Here is a 19,142-nt window from a genome sequence, read left to right on the forward strand (position 1 = left end):
TGTCTTGGCGGGCGCCTCCTCCATGCCTGGATCCTGGGGGGGGGGGAGGGGGCTGGGGGCGGGGCCGGGCGCCCGCGTCCCCCGGAGCCGGGGGGAACCATTTCCCGGCCGGACCTACCCGCCGGGGCCGCTTTTCCGGCCGGACCCGTCCGGCGACGTCACTTCCGGCGGTGTGCGGACCATGGCGTTGAACGCGGGTGCGGGCGGCGGCGGGGTCCCGTTCCCCCCCCCCCGGAGCCCCCCGGGTCCCTGTGTTTCCCCCCCCCGCGGGTTCCCTGGAGCCCCCCCCCGGGCCCGAGGCGCCCCGTCCCGGGACAGGGGCCCCTCAGAGCCTTTGTGCCGCCCCCCCCCCCCCGGGACCGTGTCCCCACGTCCGCTGTCACCGTGACCGTCCCCCCATAAAAGCGTCCCCGTGTCCCCCGTGACCGTGTTCCCCTCCCGCGACCGTGTCCCCGCGTCCCCACGTTCCCCCCGTGACCGCGTCCCCCCGCGCTCGTGTCCCCGCAGGGGCTTCGGAGCCGGTCTGGGAGCCGCCGCCGGAGGCGGAGCGGAAGGTGCTGGCGGCGCGGCGGGAGCGGCAGGAGCGAATCAGCCACGCCATGGGGGAATATCTGCTGCGGGGGTACCGCATGCTGGGGGAGTGCTGCCCGGACTGCGGGGTACGGGGGGGGGCACCGGGGGGGGCACCGGGGGGGCGGGGGGGGCACCGGGAGGGGCACCGGGGGGGCCGCACACACCTCCCCCCGCCTCCCATCCCGACCTGCTGCAGGGGTACTGCATGCTGGGGGAGTGCTGCCCGGACTGCGGGGTACGGGGGGGCACCGAGGGGGGGCTGCACACGCTCACCCCCCCGTGCCCCCCTCTCCAGACCATCCTGCTGCAGGACAAGCAGCGGCAGCTCTACTGCGTGGCCTGCCAGGAGCTGGACTCCGACGCGGACAAGGACGATCCCGGTACGGGCAGGGACGGGGATTGGGGCTGGGATTGGGAATTGGGCACTGGGGATGGGGATGGGAGGCTGGGGACAGGGATTGGGGACTGGGGACAGGGGGCAGGGACTGCGCATGGGAATTAGGGACTGGGATCCAGGGATGGGGACCGGAATTGGGGACAGGGAATGGGGACGGAGATCTAGGATTGGGACCGGGGGCTGGAGAGTGGATTTGGGAACGGGGACAGGAATCAGGGAGGGGGACGGAGGTCTAGGGATGGGGATGGGGACAGGAATCGGGGACTGAAGATGGCGACGGGGGTCCGGGACTGGGTTAGGGGGGCAGGAATTGGGGCCTGGGGCCGCGCTTGGGGACAGGAATTGGGGACTGGGGATGGGGACGGGGGTCTAGGAGCGGGGTTGCAGCCTGGGAAGAAGGTTGGGGTGTTGGTCTGGGGACGGGAATTGGGGACCGGGGACGGGGCTCTAGGATTGGGATCCGGGGGATCCGGGGGATCCAGCCCCACTGACCCTGGCGCCCCGCAGCGCTCAACGCCCAGGCCGCCCTCTCGCAGGCCCGCGAGCACCAGCGGGCCGGGGCGTCCGGGGGGCCGCGGCCGGCGGCGCGGCGGCCCGAGCACTGCGAGGGGGCGGCGCCCCCCGAGCCGGCGGCCGCGGCGGCCCCCCCCGCCGAGCCGGGGCCCCCGGAGGAGGCGGCCGAGGTGCTGGCGGCCGCCCGCGCCGCCGTGCTGCGCAAGCTGGCCTGGGCCGCCCGCGAGCTGCCACGCAGCGCCTCCGCCGAGGCCGGCGTGCAGCTCTGCGCCCTGGTGCGCGCCTGCGCCGAGGCGCTGCGGGGGCTGCAGGGGCTCGCGCCGCCCTGAGCCCCCCCGGCCACCCCAGACCCCCCCCTCCATAAAGGCTCTGCACCCGCCGCCCGCCTCCCGCTCCTCATTTGGGGACTGGGGGGGCGAGACACACACACACACACACACGCCGGGGGCCCCTTTTCCCCTCCGCCACGGCCCCTGCGCACTGCCCGGCCGTGGGGCAGGGGCTGCGGGGCGGATGGGAGGGCTGGGGAGCAGGTTGGGGGCGCTGGGGGGCAGTTTGGGGGCACTGGGGGGCAGATTGAGGTGCTGTGGGGCAGGTTGGGGAGACTGGGGGGGCAGATTGAGGGGCTGTGGGTCAGGTTGGGACGGCTGTGGGGCAGTTTGGGGGGACTGGGGGGCAGTTTGAGGGGCTGTGGGGCAGGTTGGGGGGACTGGGGGGCAGATTGAGGGGCTGTGGGGCAGGTTGGGACGGCTGTGGGGCAGTTTGGGGGGACTGGGGGGCAGTTTGAGGGGCTGTGGGGCAGGTTGGGGGGACTGGGGGGCAGATTGAGGGGCTGTGGGGCAGGTTGGGACGGCTGTGGGGCAGTTTGGGGGGACTGGGGGGCAGTTTGAGGGGCTGTGGGGCAGTTTGGGGGGACTGGGGGGGCAGATCAAGGGGCTGTGGGGCAAGTTGGGGGCTGTGGGGCAGATTAGGGGGCTGTGGGACAGGTTGGGGAGCTGTGGGGCAGTTTGGGGCGACTGAGGGGCAGATTGAGGGGCTGTGGGGCAGGTTGTGGAGCTGTGGGGCAGTTTGGGACGGCTGTGGGGCAGGTTGGGGGGACTGGGGGGCAGACTTGAGGTGCTGTGGGGCAGATTGGGGAGACTGGGGGGGCAGATCGAGGGGCTGTGGGGCAGGTTGGGACGGCTGTGGGGCAGTTTGGGGGGACTGGGGGCAGATCGAGGGGCTGTGGGGCAGGTTGAGGGGACTGGGGGGCAGACTGAGGTGCTGTGGGCAGGTTGCGGAGCTATGGGGCACTTAGGGAGAGCTGTGGGGCACTTTGGGGGAGCTATGGGGCAGTTTGAGGGGCTGTGGGACAGGTTGGGGGGACTGGGGGGCAGATTGAGGTGCTGTGGGGCAGTTTGGGGGCACTGGGGGGCAGATCAAGGGGCTGTGGGGCAGTTTGAGGGGCTGTGGGGCAGTTTGGGGGGACTGGGGGGCAGTTTGAGGGGCTGTGGGGCAGTTTGGGACGGCTGTGGAGCAGTTTGGGGGGACTGGGGGGGCAGATCAAGGGGCTGTGGGGCAGTTTGGGGGCTGTGGGGCAGTTTGGGGGCACTGGGGGGCAGATGAAGGGGCTGTGGGGCAGTTTGAGGGGCTGTGGGGCAGGTTGGGGGCGCTATGGGGCAGGTTACGGCCCGGGGGGGGGTTATATGGCCTGCAGGCAGCTATATGGCCCGGGGGGCGGAGCTATATGGCCCGGGGGGCGGAGCTATGTGTCCCGGGGGGGGAGGAGGAGGAACCGGCTGCCGCTTTGCCCCCCCCCGCCGGGCTGGGCCGGGCCGGGGGGGGGCGGTGCGGTGCCGGGGGGGGCGGTGCCGGGCGGCGGGGGGGGCCCGGGGCGGAGGCAGCTGCCCGCGGCGGGCGGCGGGGGCGCGTGCGCGCGGGCGGGCGGCGGGGGGGGGCGCGGGGGGGGGCCATGGGCTCGGTGTGGAAGCGGCTGCAGCGCGTGGGCAAGCGGGCGGCCAAGGTGCACGTCGTGGCCTGCTACGAGGAGCTGCTGCTGGAGAGCACCAGGAAGTGGTGAGCGGGACGGGGCGACGGCGACCGGCCCCCCCGGGCCCCCCCCGGGGCCCCCCCGGCCGCGGCACCACCCCCCAGCACCCCCCCCCGCGGGGACCCCCGTGGGAACTGCCCCGGGACCCCCCCCCCTCGTGGGACCCCCCCAGGACTGGCCCCGGGGACACCGGGACCCCCCCGGGCCCCCCCCGGGGCACCTCCGGCCGCGGCACCACCCCCCAGCACCCCCCCCGCGGGGACCCCCGTGGGAACTGCCCCGGGACACCCCTCCTCGTGGGACCCCCCCAGGACCAGCCCCGGGGACACCGGGACCCCCCCCGGGACCCCCGTGGGAACCACCCAGGGACCCCCCCCCCCGTGGGGACCCACATGGGAAACTGCCCCAGGGATGCTCCCCCTGTGGGGCTCCCTCCTTGGGGACCCACTTTGGGACCCCACCTTGGAGACCCCCCCCAGAAATCCCCCCCTTGGAGACCCCCCCCTTTGGGGACCCACTTTGGGACCCCCCCTCAGAGCCCCCCCCATCCTGTCTGTCCCCGGCTGCCCCCTGCCCTGGGCTCCCCCCGGGGTCCCCACCTGGGGGGGGGGGGGTGGGACACACCAACCCCCCCATCCTGTCCCGTCCTGCCCCGGTGAGGGGCAACGACAGCCCCACGGCAGGTTTGGGGCCCGGGGACGGTTACCGGTCCGTATGGGGGGCACAGGGACCGTATGGGGGCGATAGGGCCCCTATGGGGGGCACAGGGACCGTACAGAGCAGATGGGGCCCATATGGGGGGCTGGGTCTGTATGGGGGGGGCTGGGTCCATATGGGGACCATATGGGTCCATATGGGGAGACAGGGCCTGTATAGGGGGCTGGGTCCGTATAACGGACCGTGCCTGTATGGGGGAGACAGGGCTCATATGGGCGGTGGGTCCGTATAGAGGACAGGGTCCGTATGGGGGGCTGGGTCCATATAGGGGACTGGGTCCATATGGGGGGGAGGGTCCGTACAGGGGGCTGGGTCCATATGGGGGGCAGGGTCCATATGGGGGGCAGGGTCCGTATAGGGGGCTGGGTCCGGGGGGACAGGGTCCATATGGCGGTCTGGGTCCTTATGGGGGGACAGGGCCTGTATAGGGGGCAGGGTCTGTATGGGGAGCTGGGTCCGTATGGGGGTCTGGGTCCTTATGGGGGGCTGGGTCCGTATAGGGGGGCTGGGTCCATATAACGGACCATGCCTGTATGGGGGAAACAGGGTCCTTATGGGGGGGGACAGGGTCCGTATAGGGGGCGGGGTCCGTATGGGGAGCTGGGTCCTTATGGGGTACAGGGCCCGTATGGGGGGCCGGGGCCCCTATAGGGCACGAGGCCCCTATGGGGGCTGGGTCCGCGCGGGGGCCGCCAGTTCCTGCCGGGGCGAAAGGGGAAGCGGGACGCTTCCTCCCGGCGCCCGGGGGGGCTCAGCCCCATGGATGCGGGTGGGTGGGGGGCGGCCCCCCCCGCCTGCCCCAGCCGGGCCCCCCCTCCCCCCGTGGGGCTGGGGTCCGTCCCCCCCCCGCCCTCGGCGCCGGCCACGCTTCCCCCCCCCCCGCCCAGCTGCCGCTTTCGTTTTGAGCCCAAAATGCCCTTAAATGGGGCCCTGGCGGAAAACGGCAAATATTTAGTCAGGGCGGCTAAAAATAACCCCCGGGGGGTGTGTGGGGGGGTGTGTGGGGCAGGGGCTGGGGGGGGCTGGGGGTGTCCGGTTTCCTCCAGCCCCAAATATAGCCCCGACCCCCCCCCCCCCCGGGGGGCTAAACTTAGCCCGAGCCGCCCTCCCCCCCCCTCCCCGAGCAGCTGCCTGGGGCTGGCGGGGGGGGAACCGGGGCGGGGGGGGTCTGGGGCAGGGGGTAGCGCTGGGGACCCCCAACTGCCCCCCCCCAGGGCTAGGGACCCCCAAACCTGCCCCTCTCAGAGCCAGGGGAGCCCCCTAACTGCCCCCCCTAGGCCTGGGGGACCCCCAACTGCCCCCCCCCCAGGGCTAGGGACCCCCAACTGCCCCCCCATGGGCTGGGGGGCCCCCAGCTGCCCCCCATTAGGGCCAGGGACCCCCAAACCTGTCCCCCCCAGAGCCAGGGGAGCCCCCTAACTGCCCCCCCTAGGCCTGGGGGACCCCCAACTGCCCCCCCATGGGCTGGGGGGCCCCCAGCTGCCCCCCATTAGGGCCAGGGACCCCCAAACCTGCCCCCCCAGAGCCAGGGGAGCCCCCTAACTGCCCCTCTGTGGCATGGGGGACCCCAAACCTGCCCCTCCCAGGCCTGGGGGACCCCCAACTGCCCCCCCCCCAGGGCTAGGGACCCCCAACTGCCCCCCCATGGGCTGGGGGGCCCCCAGCTGCCCCCCATTAGGGCCAGGGACCCCCAAACCTGCCCCCCCAGAGCCAGGGGAGCCCCCTAACTGCCCCTCTGTGGCCTGGGGGACCCCCAACTGCCCCCCCCCGGACTGGGGGACCCCAAACCTGCCCTCTCCCAAGGCCAGGGACCCCCCCCAAAGTGCAACCCCCCTCCTCTCGAGGTGTGGGGTGAGGACCCCCCGGGCGTCCAGGGCCGTGGGTGCCGTGGGGCAGGGCCGGGTGCGGCCCTGGGTGGCTCTTGAGCAACGGGTGACTCACGCCACGCCGTGGGGGGGGAAGGGCCGTGGGGCGGGATGGGGCGAAGGGGGGCAGCGGGGGGCTGCCGGGGGGCTGGGGGGGGGCTGCAGGGCTGCAATGGGGCTGTTACGGGGGTTGCAATGGGGCTGAGGCTGCTCTAGGGTTGCAGTGGGGCAGGGTGGGAGCTGTGGGGCAGGGTGGGAGCTGTGGGGCAAGGCAGCTGTGGGGCAGCGTGGCCATGGGGCAGGGTGGGAGCCATGGGGCAGGGCAGCCGTGGGGCAGGGTGGGAGCTGTGGGGCAGGGTGGGAGCCATGGGGCAGGGTGGCTGTGGGGCAGGGTGGGAGCTGTGGGGCAGGGTGGGAGCCATGGGGCAGGGTGGCTGTGGGGCAGGGTGGCAGCCGTGGGGCGGAGGCCCCGGCCGGCGTCTCCCCGCTGCCGTTATCTCAGGGGCGCCCGGCCCCACGGCTGCCGCCCCGCGGCCGATAAGGGCTGCCCCACGCCCTGGGCGAGCCGGGACCGGGTGCCCCGAGCTGGGGGGGGGGTGCTGGGGGGTGCTGTGGGGCACGGGGGGGGGGGTTGGGGTCGCCCCCTCGTTAGCTAACGAGCCCGGGGCCCACAGGCAGCCCGACAAACTCGTCGTCGTGTGGACGAGGCGCAACCGGCGCGTCTGCTCCAAGGTGGGAGCCGGGGGGCAGCCATGGGGCTGGGGGGCAGCCATGGGGCATCTCTGGGGCTGGGGGTAGCCGGGGGGCAGCCATGGGGCTGGGGGGCAGCTCTGGGGCAGCTCTGGGGCCGGGGGCAGCCATGGGGCAGCTCTGGGGCCGGGGGCAGCTGGGGGCAGCTCTGGGCCTGGGGGGCAGCCATGGGGCAGCTCTGGGGCCAGGGGCAGCTGGGGGGCAGCTCTGAGGCTGGGGGCAGCTGGGGGGCAGCTCTGGGGCCAGGGGCAGCTGGGGGGCAGCTCTGGGGCTGGGGGCGGCCATGGGGCAGCTCTGGGGCTGGGGGTGGTTGGGGGGCTCTGTGCACCCTGGGGCCTGGGGGTGGCTGTGGGGCGCCGTGGGTCTGAGGGTGGCGTCGCAGCCCCACAGCTGGCAGCCGGGCATTGGGAACCCACGGGGCCGTGGGGCGCCGTGGGTCTGAGGTCAGCGCTGTGGGGTGCTGTGGGGCACCGTGGGGTGCCATGGGGCGGTGTGTGGGGCCGTGGGGCAGTGTGGGGGGCTGTGGGGCGCCGTGGGGTGCCATGGGTCTGAGGTTGGTGTCGCAGCCCCACAGCTGGCAGCCGGGCATCGGGAACCCGCGGGGCCGTGGGGCAGTGTGGGGGGCTGTGGGGCGCCGTGGGTCTGAGGTTGGTGTCGCAGCCCCACAGCTGGCAGCCGGGCATCGGGAACCCGCGGGGCTGTGGGGTGGTGTGGGGCGCCGTGGGGTGGTGTGGGGGGCTGTGGGGCGCCGTGGGTCTGAGGTCGGTGTCGCAGCCCCACAGCTGGCAGCCGGGCATCGGGAACCCGTACTGCGGCACCGTGACCTGGGTGGTGCCGGAGAACGTCGACATCGTGGTGACGCTCTACCGGGTGCGGCGCCCTCGCACGCGCAGTCCCCTCGCACGACGGGTCCCCTTGCACGACGGGTCCCCTTGCATGGCGGGTCCCCTTGCACACGTGGTCCCCTCGCACGACGGGTCCCCTCGCACGACGGGTCCCCTTGCATGGCGGGTCCCCTTGCACACGTGGTCCCCTCGCACGACGGGTCCCCTCGCACGACGGGTCCCTTTGCATGACGGGTCCCCCTCGCACGCGCGGTCCCCTTGCACGACGGGTCCCCCTTGCACGCGCAGTCCCCTCGCACGACGGGTCCCCTTGCACGACGGGTCCCTTTGCATGACGGGTCCCCTCGCACATGCAGTCCCCTTGCACGATGGGTCCCCTCGCATGACAGTCCCCTCATATAGTGGGTCTCCTCGCACACGCAGTCCCCTCGCATGCACAGCGGGTCCCCTTGCTCGACGGGTCCCCTTACGCGACGGGTCCCCTTGCATGACAGGTCTCCTCGCACGCGTGGTCCCCTCACATGACGGTCCCCTCACACGTGCAATCCCCTCCCACACGCGGTCCCCTTGCACGGTGGGTCCCCTTGCACATGCGGTGCCCTCGCACGAGTCCCCTTGCATGCGCGGTACCCTTGCACGGCAGCGCCCTTGCACAACAGGTCCCCTCACACGCGTGGTCCCCTCATGCGCAGCGCCCTCGCACGCCCAGTCCCCTTGCATGGCAGGTCCCCTCGCATGACAGGTCCCCTCGCATGCCTGGTCCCCTCGCACACGCAGTGCCCTCGTACGCCCACTCTCCTTGCACGACGGTCCCCTTGCATGGCAGGTCCCCTTGCACATGTGGTGCCCTCGCACACCCGCTTCCCTTGCATGACAGGTCCCCTCGCATGCCCGGTCCTCTCGCACACCCAGTCCCCTTGTACGTGTGGTCCCCTTACATGTGTGGTCCCCTCGCACATGCAGTCCCCTCGCACACCTGCTCCCCTTGCACATGCAGTGCCCTCGCACGCCCAGTCCCCTTGCACGTGCAGTCCCCTTGCATGGCAGGTCCCCTTGCATGACGGCTCCCCTCGCACAGCTGCGGGTCCCCTTGCACAGGTCGGGCCCCCTCGTACGCGCACGGACCCCTCGCGTGGGACACGGGCCCCTCGCACGAGCTGGGGTCCCCTCGCGCGGGCAACGGCCCTTTGCACACCCTGGTGCCCCCCAGCCCCCCCCCGTCCTCGTGCGCTCACGGGGACCCTGCGCCCCCCCCAGGACCCGCACGCGGACCACTATGAGGACAAGGAGTGGATGTTTGTCATCGAGAACGTGAGTGGGGAGGGGGCGCCCGGACGCCTGGGTCCCTGGGGGGGGATGTCCCTGGGGGGGGGATGGGGTCCCCGGACGCCTGGGTCCCTGGGGGGGGGATGGGATCCCCCGGACAGCTGGGTCCCTGGGGGGGGGGAATGGGTCCCCGGACGCCTGGGTCCCTGGGGGGAGGGGAAGGGGTCCCCCGGACGCCTGGGTCCCGGGGGGGGGGATGGGTCCCCGGACGCCTGGGTCCCTTGGGGTGGGGGAGGGTCCCCCAGACACTTGGGTCCCTGGGGGGGGGGAGGGGTCCCCCGGGCGCCTGGGTCCCTGGAGGGGGGGAAGGGGTCCCCCGGACGCCTGGGTCCCGGGGGGGGGGGGGGATGGGTCCCCGGACGCCTGGGTCCCTTGGGGTGGGGGAGGGTCCCCCAGACACTTGGGTCCCTGGGGGGGGGGGAGGGGTCCCCCGGGCGCCTGGGTCCCTGGGGGGGGGATGGGGTCCCCGGACGCCTGGGCCCCCAGCCGCGGGGGGGGGGGGAGGGGGACCCCCCCCCCGGCCGGCGGTGCCCCGTGCGGGCGGGCGCTGACGCTGCCGGCAGGAGTCGCGGGGGCGGCGCTCGGCGCTGGCGGCCGCCCCGGTGAACCTGGCGCGGTTCGCGGCCCCCGCGCCCGCCGCCGCCCCCGCCGCCCTGGCGCTGCCGCTGCGGCCCCGCTCCCGCAAGGTGGCCGCCGCCTGCCTGCGCCTCACCCTCACGGCCACCGTCCTGCGCGAGGGCCGCGCCACGTGAGTGCCGGCGCCGCTGCCGCCATCTTGGTCGTGGGCAAAGGGGAAGGGGGGGGCGCCCGCAGAAGGGCAGGGGCGGAGTGACCATGTTGGTGTTGGGCACGGGGGCGGGTGAGGGTGGGGCTGCCATCTTGGTTGTGGGCAAGTGGGCGCCCCCATGGGCAGGGTGGCCATGTTGGTGATGGGCAAGTGGGTACCCACACAGGGGTGTGGGTGGGCCGGCCATCTTGGTCATGGGCACAGGGGTGCCCAGGGAGAGGGGTGACACTGGGGGACACATTGGGGACACTGGGGGATGCGGGACAGCAGGAGCAGTGGGGGACAGGTATGTGGGGTGGTGCTGAAGAGGCGGGGACATGGGGACGTTGGGGGGACCCATGGGGGACACTGGAGGGGACATTGTGGGGACATGGGGGACCCTGGAGGGGACATTGGGGGGCGCAGGGGACCCTTGGGGACGCCTGTGGGGCGGCGGCAGGGACGACGACATGCAGAGCGTGGCCAGTCTCATGAGCCTCAAGCCCTGTGACGTGGCCGACCTGGGCGACTTCGCCGAGAGCGACGAGGAGGATGGGGCTGCCGGCAGCGGGTGGCCGCAGCGGGGGGACGGCGCTGCCCCTGTGCCCCACGGTGGGTCCCCGCAGCACCCCAGTGCCCCAAACTGCCCCAAACGGCTCCAGAATGCCCCAAACAGCTCCAGAATGCCCCAAACGGCCCCAATCCTGCCCCCAATGGACTCAAACTGCCCCAAACTGCCCCAGATCCTGCCCCAAATGGCCCCAGAATGCCCCAATCCTTCCCCAGTCTGCCCCAAATGGCCCTAGAATGCCCCAAATAGCTCCAATCCTGCCCCGAACGGCCCCAGATCCTGCCCAAACGGCCCCAGAATGCCCCAAACTGCCACAGATTGTGCTTAAATGCCCCGATCCTGCCCCAAACAGCCCCCCAAAGCCCCAGTCTGCCCCTGTCCCCATCTGGGCGTCCCCCTGCCATGGGGCTGGGGTGCCGGGGGGGCGTCAGGAGCGGGAGGTCCCCGGTCCTGACCCCCCCCTCCCTGCCCCAGAGCCCCCCCGAGAGCTGGACGCGCTGGCGGAGGAGGAGGAAGAGCTGGCGGCGAGGCGAGCCGCCTCCCCGGAGCGGGGTACGGTGCCGGATGCCTCAGTCCCCGGGGGGGTGGGGGTCCCCTGGACGCCTGGGTCCCTATGCAGGGGGACGGGGGCCCCGGACGCCTGGGCCCCCTCCCCATCCCTGAGCTCTCTCTCGCGCAGGCTCTGCCGCGGCGGGGGGCGACCGCACGGCCCCAGGGCCCCCCCCGGCGCTGGGGGCACAGGGGGGCCCCCCCGGCCCTGGCAGCGAGCCCGACACCCCCTCAGCGGTGAGTGCAGTCAGTGGGGCCGGGAGGGGTCTGGGGCTGCCCTGGGGGGCTCAGGGACCCCCACGCATTTGCCAGGGGGTTAAGGGTGCCCTGGGGGGGCTCGCAGACCCCCATGCATGGCCCAGGGGATTTGGGGGGAGGGTCCAGGCTCACCCTGTGGTGCCGAGCCCCCATCGGGGGGTCTGGGGCAGCCCTGGGAGCTTTGATGACTTTCATGCATGGGCTGGGGGGGGGGTCTAGGGCTGCCCTGGGGGGGCTCTGGGACCCCCGTGCATGGTCCAGGGGGGTTCAGGGGGCTCAGGGATCCCTGTGCATGGTCTGGAGTCATCCTGGGAGCCTTGGGAACCCCATGTGTGTGCTGGGGGGGTCTGTGGGGGTCCAGGGGGCTCAGGGACCCTCGTACATGGTCTGGGGGGGGATCTGGGGGTTCAGGGACCCCCGTGCATGGTCTGGGGGGGATCTGGGGGTTCAGGGACCCTTGTGCATGGTCTGGGGGGGTCCAGGGGGTTCAGGGACCCCCATGCATGGTCGGGGGGGGATCTGGGGGCTCAGGGACCCTCGTGCATGGGCTGGGGGGGTCCAGGGGGTTCAGGGACCCTTGTGCATGGTCTGGGGGGGTCCAGGGGGTTCAGGGACCCCCATGCATGGTCGGGGGGGGATCTGGGGGCTCAGGGACCCTCGTGCATGGGCTGGGGGGGTCCAGGGGGTTCAGGGACCCTTGTGCATGGTCTGGGGGGGTCCAGGGGGTTCAGGGCCCCCCGTGCATGGGCTGGGGGGGATCTGGGGGCTCAGGGACCCCTGTGCATGGTCTGGGGGGGTCCAGGGGGCTCAGGGCCCCCCCGGGGGCCGTGGCTGACCCTGGGCGTCCGCAGGCCCCGGGGCCGAGCAGCAGCCGGGCGCTGCTGGAGTGGTGCCAGGCGGTGACGGCCGGGTACCGCGGCGTCCGCGTCACCAACTTCAGCACGTCGTGGCGCAACGGACTGGCCTTCTGCGCCATCCTGCACCGCTTCCACCCCCAGCTGGTGTGAGTGCGCGCGCCCGGGACGCCCCGGGAACGCTGGGGACACCATGGGGACGTCCCGGGGATGCTGGGGACACCATGGGGATGCTGGGGACACCACGGGGACATCGCGGGGACGCTGGGGACACACCGGGAACGCTGGGGACACCATGGGGACGCCCTGGGGATGCTGGAGACACACCGGGGACACTGGGGACACCATGGGGATGCCCTGGGGATGCTGGGGACACCATGGGGATGCTGGGGACACCCCGGGGACTCTGGGGACACCATGGGGACACTGGGGACACCCTGGGGATGCTGGAGACACCATGGGGATATGCTGGAGGGAACAGGGGACACTCTGGGGACACCCTGGAGACTTTGGGGACACCCTGGGGATGCTGGGGACACTGGGGATACCCCGGGGACTCTGGGGACACCATGAGAACACCCTGGGGATGTTGGGGACACCCTGAGGACACTGGGGATACCCCAGGGATGCTGGGGAAACCATGGGGACATGCTGGGGGGGGCAGTGGACAAGCTGGGGACATGCTGGGGGCACTGGGAACATGGTGGGGGGCACTGGGGACACCCTGGGGACATTGGGGACCCTCTGGGGACATGCTGGGGGGACAGGGGATGCCCCGGGGGCACCCTGGGGACATCGGGGGGCACCCAGGTGATCGTGACCCTGGGGACCTGTGACACATGGGAACGAGGGGGGGGACACACCCTGGGGACACGTGGGGACGCCCTGGGGGGCCCTGGGGACACGGCTGGACCCCTGTGCCACCCCCCTGTCCCTGCTCCCCCCTGCAGCAACTACGAGGCCCTGGACCCCCTGGACATCAAGGGCAACAACAAGCTGGTGAGGGGGGGCCCGGACGCCTGGGCCCCTGGGGAGGGTGTGGCAGGGGGAGGAAGTGTGGGGGGGGGGGTCCCAGACCCCTGGGTCCCTTGGGGGGGGCCCCGGACGCCTGGGTCCCCAGGGAGGGAAGGGGGGTCATGGGGGGGGGTCCCAGATGCAGCAGGGGGTCATGGGGTGTGGTGGGGGGGGTCCCGGACACCTGGGTCCCCAGATGGAGTGTGGGGGGCTGTGGGTCAGGTTGGGGGGGGTCCCCAGTGCTGGGGTCCCTTTGGGGGGTGGCGGGGGGGTCCCAGACACCAGGGTCCCTTTGGGGGGGGTGGCAGGGAGAGTCCTGGCTGGGGGGGGGGTCCCTTTGGGGAGGTGGTGGTGGGGGGGGTTCCCAGCCACGGGGGGGGTCCTGGCTACTGGGGGGGGTCCCGGCCGTGGGGTCCCTTTGGGGGGTGATGGGGGGGTCCCGGCCGCGGAGGGGGGGTCCCAGACACCAGGGTCCCTTTGGGGGGGGTGGCGGGGGGAGTCCTGGCTGGGGGGGGGTTCCCAGCCACGGGGGGGTCCTGGCTACTGGGGGGGGGGGTCCCAGCCGCGGGGTCCCTTTGGGGGGTGATGGGGGGGTCCCGGCCGCGGGGTCCCTTTGGGGGGTGATGGGGGGGTCCCGGCCGCGGGGTCCCACAGCTGCCTCCCCGCAGGCCTTCGATGGCTTCTCGGCGCTGGGCGTGGGGCGGCTGCTGGCGCCAGGCGACATGGCGCTGCCGGGGGGGCCCGACCGCCTCAGCGTCATCACCTACCTGTGGCAGCTGCGGGGGGTCCTGGACGGGGGGGCGGCACCCGCCCCCCCCGGCGCCCCCCAGCCGCCCCCCGGCGCCCCCCAGCCCCCGGCAGCCCCCCCGGACGCGTCGGCGACCGGCGTCGCTGCGAAGGATGCTGGGAGTTCGGCCAACCCTGGGGCTGCAAAGGACGCTGGGAGTTTCACTGATGGCATCGCTGCAAAGGATGCTGGGAGTTCGGCCAAGTCTGGGGCTGCAAAGCATGCTGGGAATTTGACTGATAACATCGCTGCAAAGGACGCTGGGAGCTTGGCCAAGTCTGGAGCTGCAAAGGATGCTGGGAGTTCAGCCAACCCTGGGGCTGCAAAGGACGCTGGGAGTTTCACTGATGGCATCGCTGCAAAGGATGCTGAGAATTCAGCCAAGTCTGGGGCTGCAAAGCATGCTGGGAATTTGACTGATGGCATCGCTGCAAAGGATGCTGGGAATTCAGTCAACTCAGGGGCTGCAAAGCATGCTGGGAATTTGACTGATGGCATCGCTGCAAAGGATGCTGGGAATTCAGCCAAGTCTGGGGCTGCAAAGCATGCTGGGAATTTGACTGATGGCATCACTGCAAAGGACGCTGGGAGCTTGGCCAAGTCTGGAGCTGCAAAGGATGCTGGGAGTTTGACTGATGGCTTCGCTGCAAAGGCTTCTGGGAGCTTGGCCAAGTCTGGAGCTGCAAAGAATGCTGGGAATTCAGTCAACCCTGGGGCTGCAAAGCATGCTGGGAGTTTGACTGATGGCATCGCTGCAAAGGATGATGGGAGTTTGGCCAAGTCTGGAGCTGCAAAGGATGCTGGGAGTTCAGTCAACTCAGGGGCTGCAAAGGACGCTGGGAGTTTGACTGATAGCATCGCTGCAAAGGATGCTGGGAATTCAGCCAAGTCCAGGGCTGCAAAGCATGCTGGGAGTTTGACTGATGGCATCACTGCAAAGGACACTGGGAGTTTGTCCAACCCTGGGGCTGCAAAGCATACTGGGAGCTCGGTCAACTTGAATGCTGCAAAGCATGCTGGGAGCACAACCAAAAATGTAGCTGCAAAGGATACTGGGAGTTCAGTTGACTCTGGGGCTGCAAAGCATGCTGGGAGCTCGTCCAACAGCACAGCTGCAAAGGATGCTGGGAGCTTGGCCAGCCTAGAGGTTGCAAAGGATGCTGGGAGTGTGGCCACCGCTGAGGGTGCTGGGAAAGCGCCTGCCAATGGCTCTCCCGCCCCTGCAGCCGAGGGAGAAGCCCTGGCCGCAAAGGATGCTGGGAGCTCGACCAATGGTGTAGCCGCAAAGGCTGCTGGGAATGCGGCCACCCCAGAGACTGCAAAGGACACTGGGACGTTGGCTGTCCCGGAGGCCCCAGAGGATGCTGGGAGCTCAGTCAGCTTAGGGGCTGCAAAGGACTCTGGGAGCACGACCAACAATGTGGCTGCAAAGGACACTGAGAGCTCGGCCAAATCAGGGGTTGCAAAGGATGCTGGGATATTGGCTGTCCCAGAGGCTGCAAAGGATACTGGGAGTCCAACTAATAACATCGCTGCAAGGGATGCTGGGAGCTCGACCAACTCAGGGGCTGCAAAGGATGATGGGAATCTGGCTGATAGCTTCGCTGCAAAGGACTCTGGGAGTTCGGTCAACCTAGAGGCTGCAAAGCATGCTGGGAGTTTGGCTGTCCAAGAGGATGCAAAGGACGCTGGAGCTCGGCCAATGGCATCTCTGCAAAGGATGCTGGGAGTTCGGTCAACTTGGAGGCTGCAAAGGATGCTGGGAGTTTGGCCAACGCGGAGGCTGCAAAGGATGCTGGAGATCGGTCAACTTGGAGGCTGCAAAGGATGCTGGGAGTTCGGCCAATGGCATCTCTGCAAAGGATGCTGGGAGTTCGGTCAACTTGGAGGCTGCAAAGGATGCTGGGAGTTCGGCCAATGGCATCTCTGCAAAGGATGCTGGGAGTTCGGTCAACTTGGAGGCTGCAAAGGATGCTGGGAGTTCAGTCAACTTGGAGGCTGCAAAGGATGCTGGGAGCTCGGCCAATGGCATCGCTGCAAAGGCCGCTGGGAGCTCGGCCAACTTGGAGGCTGCAAAGAATGCTGGGAGCCTGGCCAATGGCATCTCTGCAAAGGATACTGGGAACTCGGTCAACGCGGAGGCTGCAAAGGATGCTGGGAGCTCGGCCAATGGCATCGCTGCAAAGGATGCTGGGAGTTCGGCCAACGCAGAGGCTGCAAAGGCCGCTGGGAGCGCGGGGGGGGCGGGGGCGGTGGTGCCCCCCCCGCGGCGGCGGCGGCGCTCGGGCGGGGGGAGCCGCTGCCGCCCCCCTGCGCCGGGGGGGTCCCGGTGCCGGCCGCCCCCCCCCGGGGCCCCGGCGGCCTCTCCCGGCTGCGCGACGCCGACCTGCTGCGGCGCCGCCGCAGCTCCCGCGGCCCCCCGCGGTGAGCACCCCCCCTCCCGAACCAGGGTCCCCAAAATGTCCTGCCCCCCACCCGATACTGACCCTCCCTGCTGTCCCCAGGGTGATGGCGACGGTGACGGCAGGAGCAGCTCCACGGCCCCCCCAGCCCAGCCGCCCCCCGGTGAGTGCGGGGACAGGACGGAATGGGGATGGGGATGGGGATGGGGACAGGAGGAGATGGGACAGGATGGGGACGGGGACAGGACAGGACGGGATGGGGACAGGGATGGTGATGGGACAGGGATGGGGACAGGGATAGGGACGGGGATGGGGATGGGATGGGGACAGGGATGGTGATGGGACAGGGACAGGGATGGGGACAGGTTCCCTGCGAGCTCGAGGGTGGCTAACATCCCCCCCCCGCCTTCACCCCCCTGAGCAGACGCCCCGGCAGAGCCCGGCCCCACGGAGGACGAGAGACCGGTGAGGGGACAGGGGACATCTGGGGGGCACAGGATGGCTGGGGGGACACGGGACAGCTGGGGGACACAGGGTGTGTGTGTGTGGGGGGAAACAGGGGTCATAGAGCCATGGGGCTGGTGGAGGGGACAGGGACCGGCCGTGGGGACAGGGACCGGCCGTGGGGCCAGCGTCCCCAGCGTCAGCGCCTACAGGACAGGCTGTGGGGCTGGGGCAGTGGCTGTGGGGCTGGGGTGGTGGCCATGGGGCCAGGGTGGTGGCCATAGGCCCGGGATGGTGGCTGTGGTGGCTGTGGGGCTGGGGTGGTGGCCGCGGTGGCGGTGGCCGTGGGGCCAGCGTCCCCTGTGTCAGCGCCTGCAGGACGCGGGACAGTACGTGGGGCCGGGGTGGTGGCCTTGGTGGCCATGAGGACAGGGCGGTGGCCATGGGGCTGTGGCGGTGGCCATGGGGCCGTGGCGGTGGCCGTGGGCCCAGCGTCCCCTGCGTCAGCGCCTGCAGGACGCGGGACAGTACGTGCTGGCGGAGCTGCGGGCGCTCGAGGACGAGCAGACGCAGCTCGATGGCTGGGCCGTCACCCTGGAGCGGGAGCTGCGGCGCCTCATGGACTCAGGTACCGGGGACGTGGGGTGCCATGGGGACACCATGGGGACACCATGGGGACATGGCTACCACTGGGGACACCATGGGGACATGGCCACAGCAATCACCTGGGACATGGGGACACCATAGGGATACCATGGGGACATGGCTACCACTGGGGACATGGGGACACCATGGGGACATGGCCACCACTGGGGACATGGCGATCACCTGGGACACAGGGACGCCATGGGGACACCATGGGGGACCCACAGCCACCACTGGGGACATAGGGACAGCCATGGGGCACACGGGTGACCATCTAGGACCCGGGGACATGGTGAGGGACATGGTGACCACCTAGGACATGGGGACACAGGGACACGGCGAGGGACATGGGTGCGTAGCTGGGACATGGGGTGGGGATGTGGCAGGGGGACACGGGTGACCACCTGGGCCATGGGAACATGGGGATATAGCAGGGGACACGGTGACCAGCTGGGACACAGGGACATGGGGACATAGTGGGGGGGACACAGGTGCCCACCTGGGACGTGGCAGGGGACACAGGTGACCAGGTGGGACATGGGGACGCAGCAGGGGACGCGGGTGACCAGCTGGGGACACAGGGTGGGCACATGGGCACCTGGGGGTCCAGGTCTCCATCAGCTCTGTGTCCCCATGTCCCCATGCTGAGGCCCTGGGCAGGGCCATGTCCCCATGTCACATGTCGGGGTCTCGGGTGTCCCCATGTCCTGTGTTGGTGTCCCTATGTCGGGGTCTCGGGTGTCCCATACTGGCGTCCTGAGCAGTGTCATGTCCCCATGTCCTGTACTGGTGTCCCCATGTCCCTATGTCCTGTGTCGGGGTCTCGGGTGTCCCCGTGTCCCATGCTGGCATCCTGAGCAGTGCCATGTCCCCATGTCCCCATGTCCTGTACTGGTGTCCCCATGTCCCTATGTCCTGTGTCGGGGTCTTGGGTGTCCCTGCGTCCCCATGTCCCATGTTGGTGTCCCCGTGTCGGGGTGTCCAGCGTCCCCCTGTCGCCGTGCTCGGGTCCCGGGCGCGCGGTGGCGGTGGCGGTGACGGTGGCGGTGACGGTGACGGCAGGCGCGGACCCCCCCCGGGAGGAGGCGCTGATGCAGGAGTGGTTCTCGCTGGTGAACAGGAAAAACGCCCTGATCCGGCGCCAGGACCAGCTGCAGCTGCTGTGAGTGTCACCTCCCCCCCCGCCCCGGGACCCCCCCGGATGGGGAACTGCCCTGGTGGGGGGTTATTGCCCCCAGGAAAAGGTTATTGCCCCGGGGGGGGGGTTATTGCCCCCAGGAAGGGGTTATTGCCTTCCCCTGGGCTGTGTTACCCCTCTGGGGAGGGTTTATTGCCCCCTGGGGTGGTTATTGCCCCTGGGGAGGGTTATTGCCCCCTGGGGTGGTTATTGCCCCCGGAGAGGGTTATTGCCCCTGGAGGGGGGTTTATTGCCCCCAGGGAGGGTTATTGCCCCCGGGGGGGGTTATTGCCTGACCCCCGCTGCCCCCAGGGCGGAGGAGCAGGACCTGGAGCGACGCTTCGAGCTGCTGAGCCGGGAGCTGCGGGCGATGTTGGCCACCGAGGGTGAGCGCCTGGGGACGTCTGGAGACAGCTGGGGACATCTGGGGATGTCTGGGGACTTCTGGGGACACCTGGGGACATCTGGGGACGTCTGGGGACATCTGGGAACACCTGGGGATGCCTGAGGATGTCTGGGGATATCGGGACATCTGGGGACAACTGAGGACATCTGGGGATGCTTGGGGATGCCTGAGGACACCCAGGGACACCTGGGGATATCTGGGGACATCTGGGGACACTAGGGGACGTCTGGGGACATTTGGGAACACCTGGGGAC

The 19,142-nt window shown here is 70.8% G+C and overlaps 2 protein-coding genes across 3 annotated transcripts; both read left to right on the top strand.

Moving 5' to 3' along the window:
- Positions 1–148: 148 nt before the first annotated feature.
- On the top strand, positions 149–1,862 carry ZNRD2 (zinc ribbon domain containing 2). Of its 2 annotated transcripts, none has more exons than XM_067314802.1 (4): positions 149–197; positions 508–659; positions 869–953; positions 1,478–1,862. In XM_067314802.1, exons 1-4 carry the CDS (start codon positions 182–184, stop codon positions 1,810–1,812), a joined length of 588 nt encoding a protein of 195 aa, XP_067170903.1. In that variant the 5' UTR covers positions 149–181; the 3' UTR covers positions 1,813–1,862. The 2 variants fall into 2 exon arrangements, with proteins under 2 accessions (XP_067170903.1, XP_067170905.1); XM_067314804.1 differs by having other exon boundaries at positions 508–554.
- Positions 1,863–3,419: 1,557 nt separating this feature from the next.
- Positions 3,420–18,990, top strand: LOC106496979 (EH domain-binding protein 1-like protein 1). Its single transcript, XM_067314778.1, has 17 exons — positions 3,420–3,538; positions 6,769–6,826; positions 7,619–7,714; positions 8,947–9,000; positions 9,579–9,763; positions 10,242–10,393; positions 10,827–10,904; positions 11,032–11,138; positions 12,011–12,162; positions 12,964–13,012; positions 13,696–15,579; positions 15,677–16,036; positions 16,319–16,379; positions 16,641–16,681; positions 17,168–17,288; positions 18,368–18,467; positions 18,795–18,990. The coding sequence occupies exons 1-17, from the start codon at positions 3,435–3,437 to the stop codon at positions 18,988–18,990; spliced, it is 3,798 nt and encodes a 1,265-aa protein (XP_067170879.1). The 5' UTR covers positions 3,420–3,434.
- The last annotated feature ends 152 nt before the right edge of the window (positions 18,991–19,142 follow it).

The sequence above is a fragment of the Apteryx mantelli genome, chromosome 37, assembly GCF_036417845.1.
Source record: "Apteryx mantelli isolate bAptMan1 chromosome 37, bAptMan1.hap1, whole genome shotgun sequence".
Classification (NCBI taxonomy): domain Eukaryota; kingdom Metazoa; phylum Chordata; class Aves; order Apterygiformes; family Apterygidae; genus Apteryx; species Apteryx mantelli.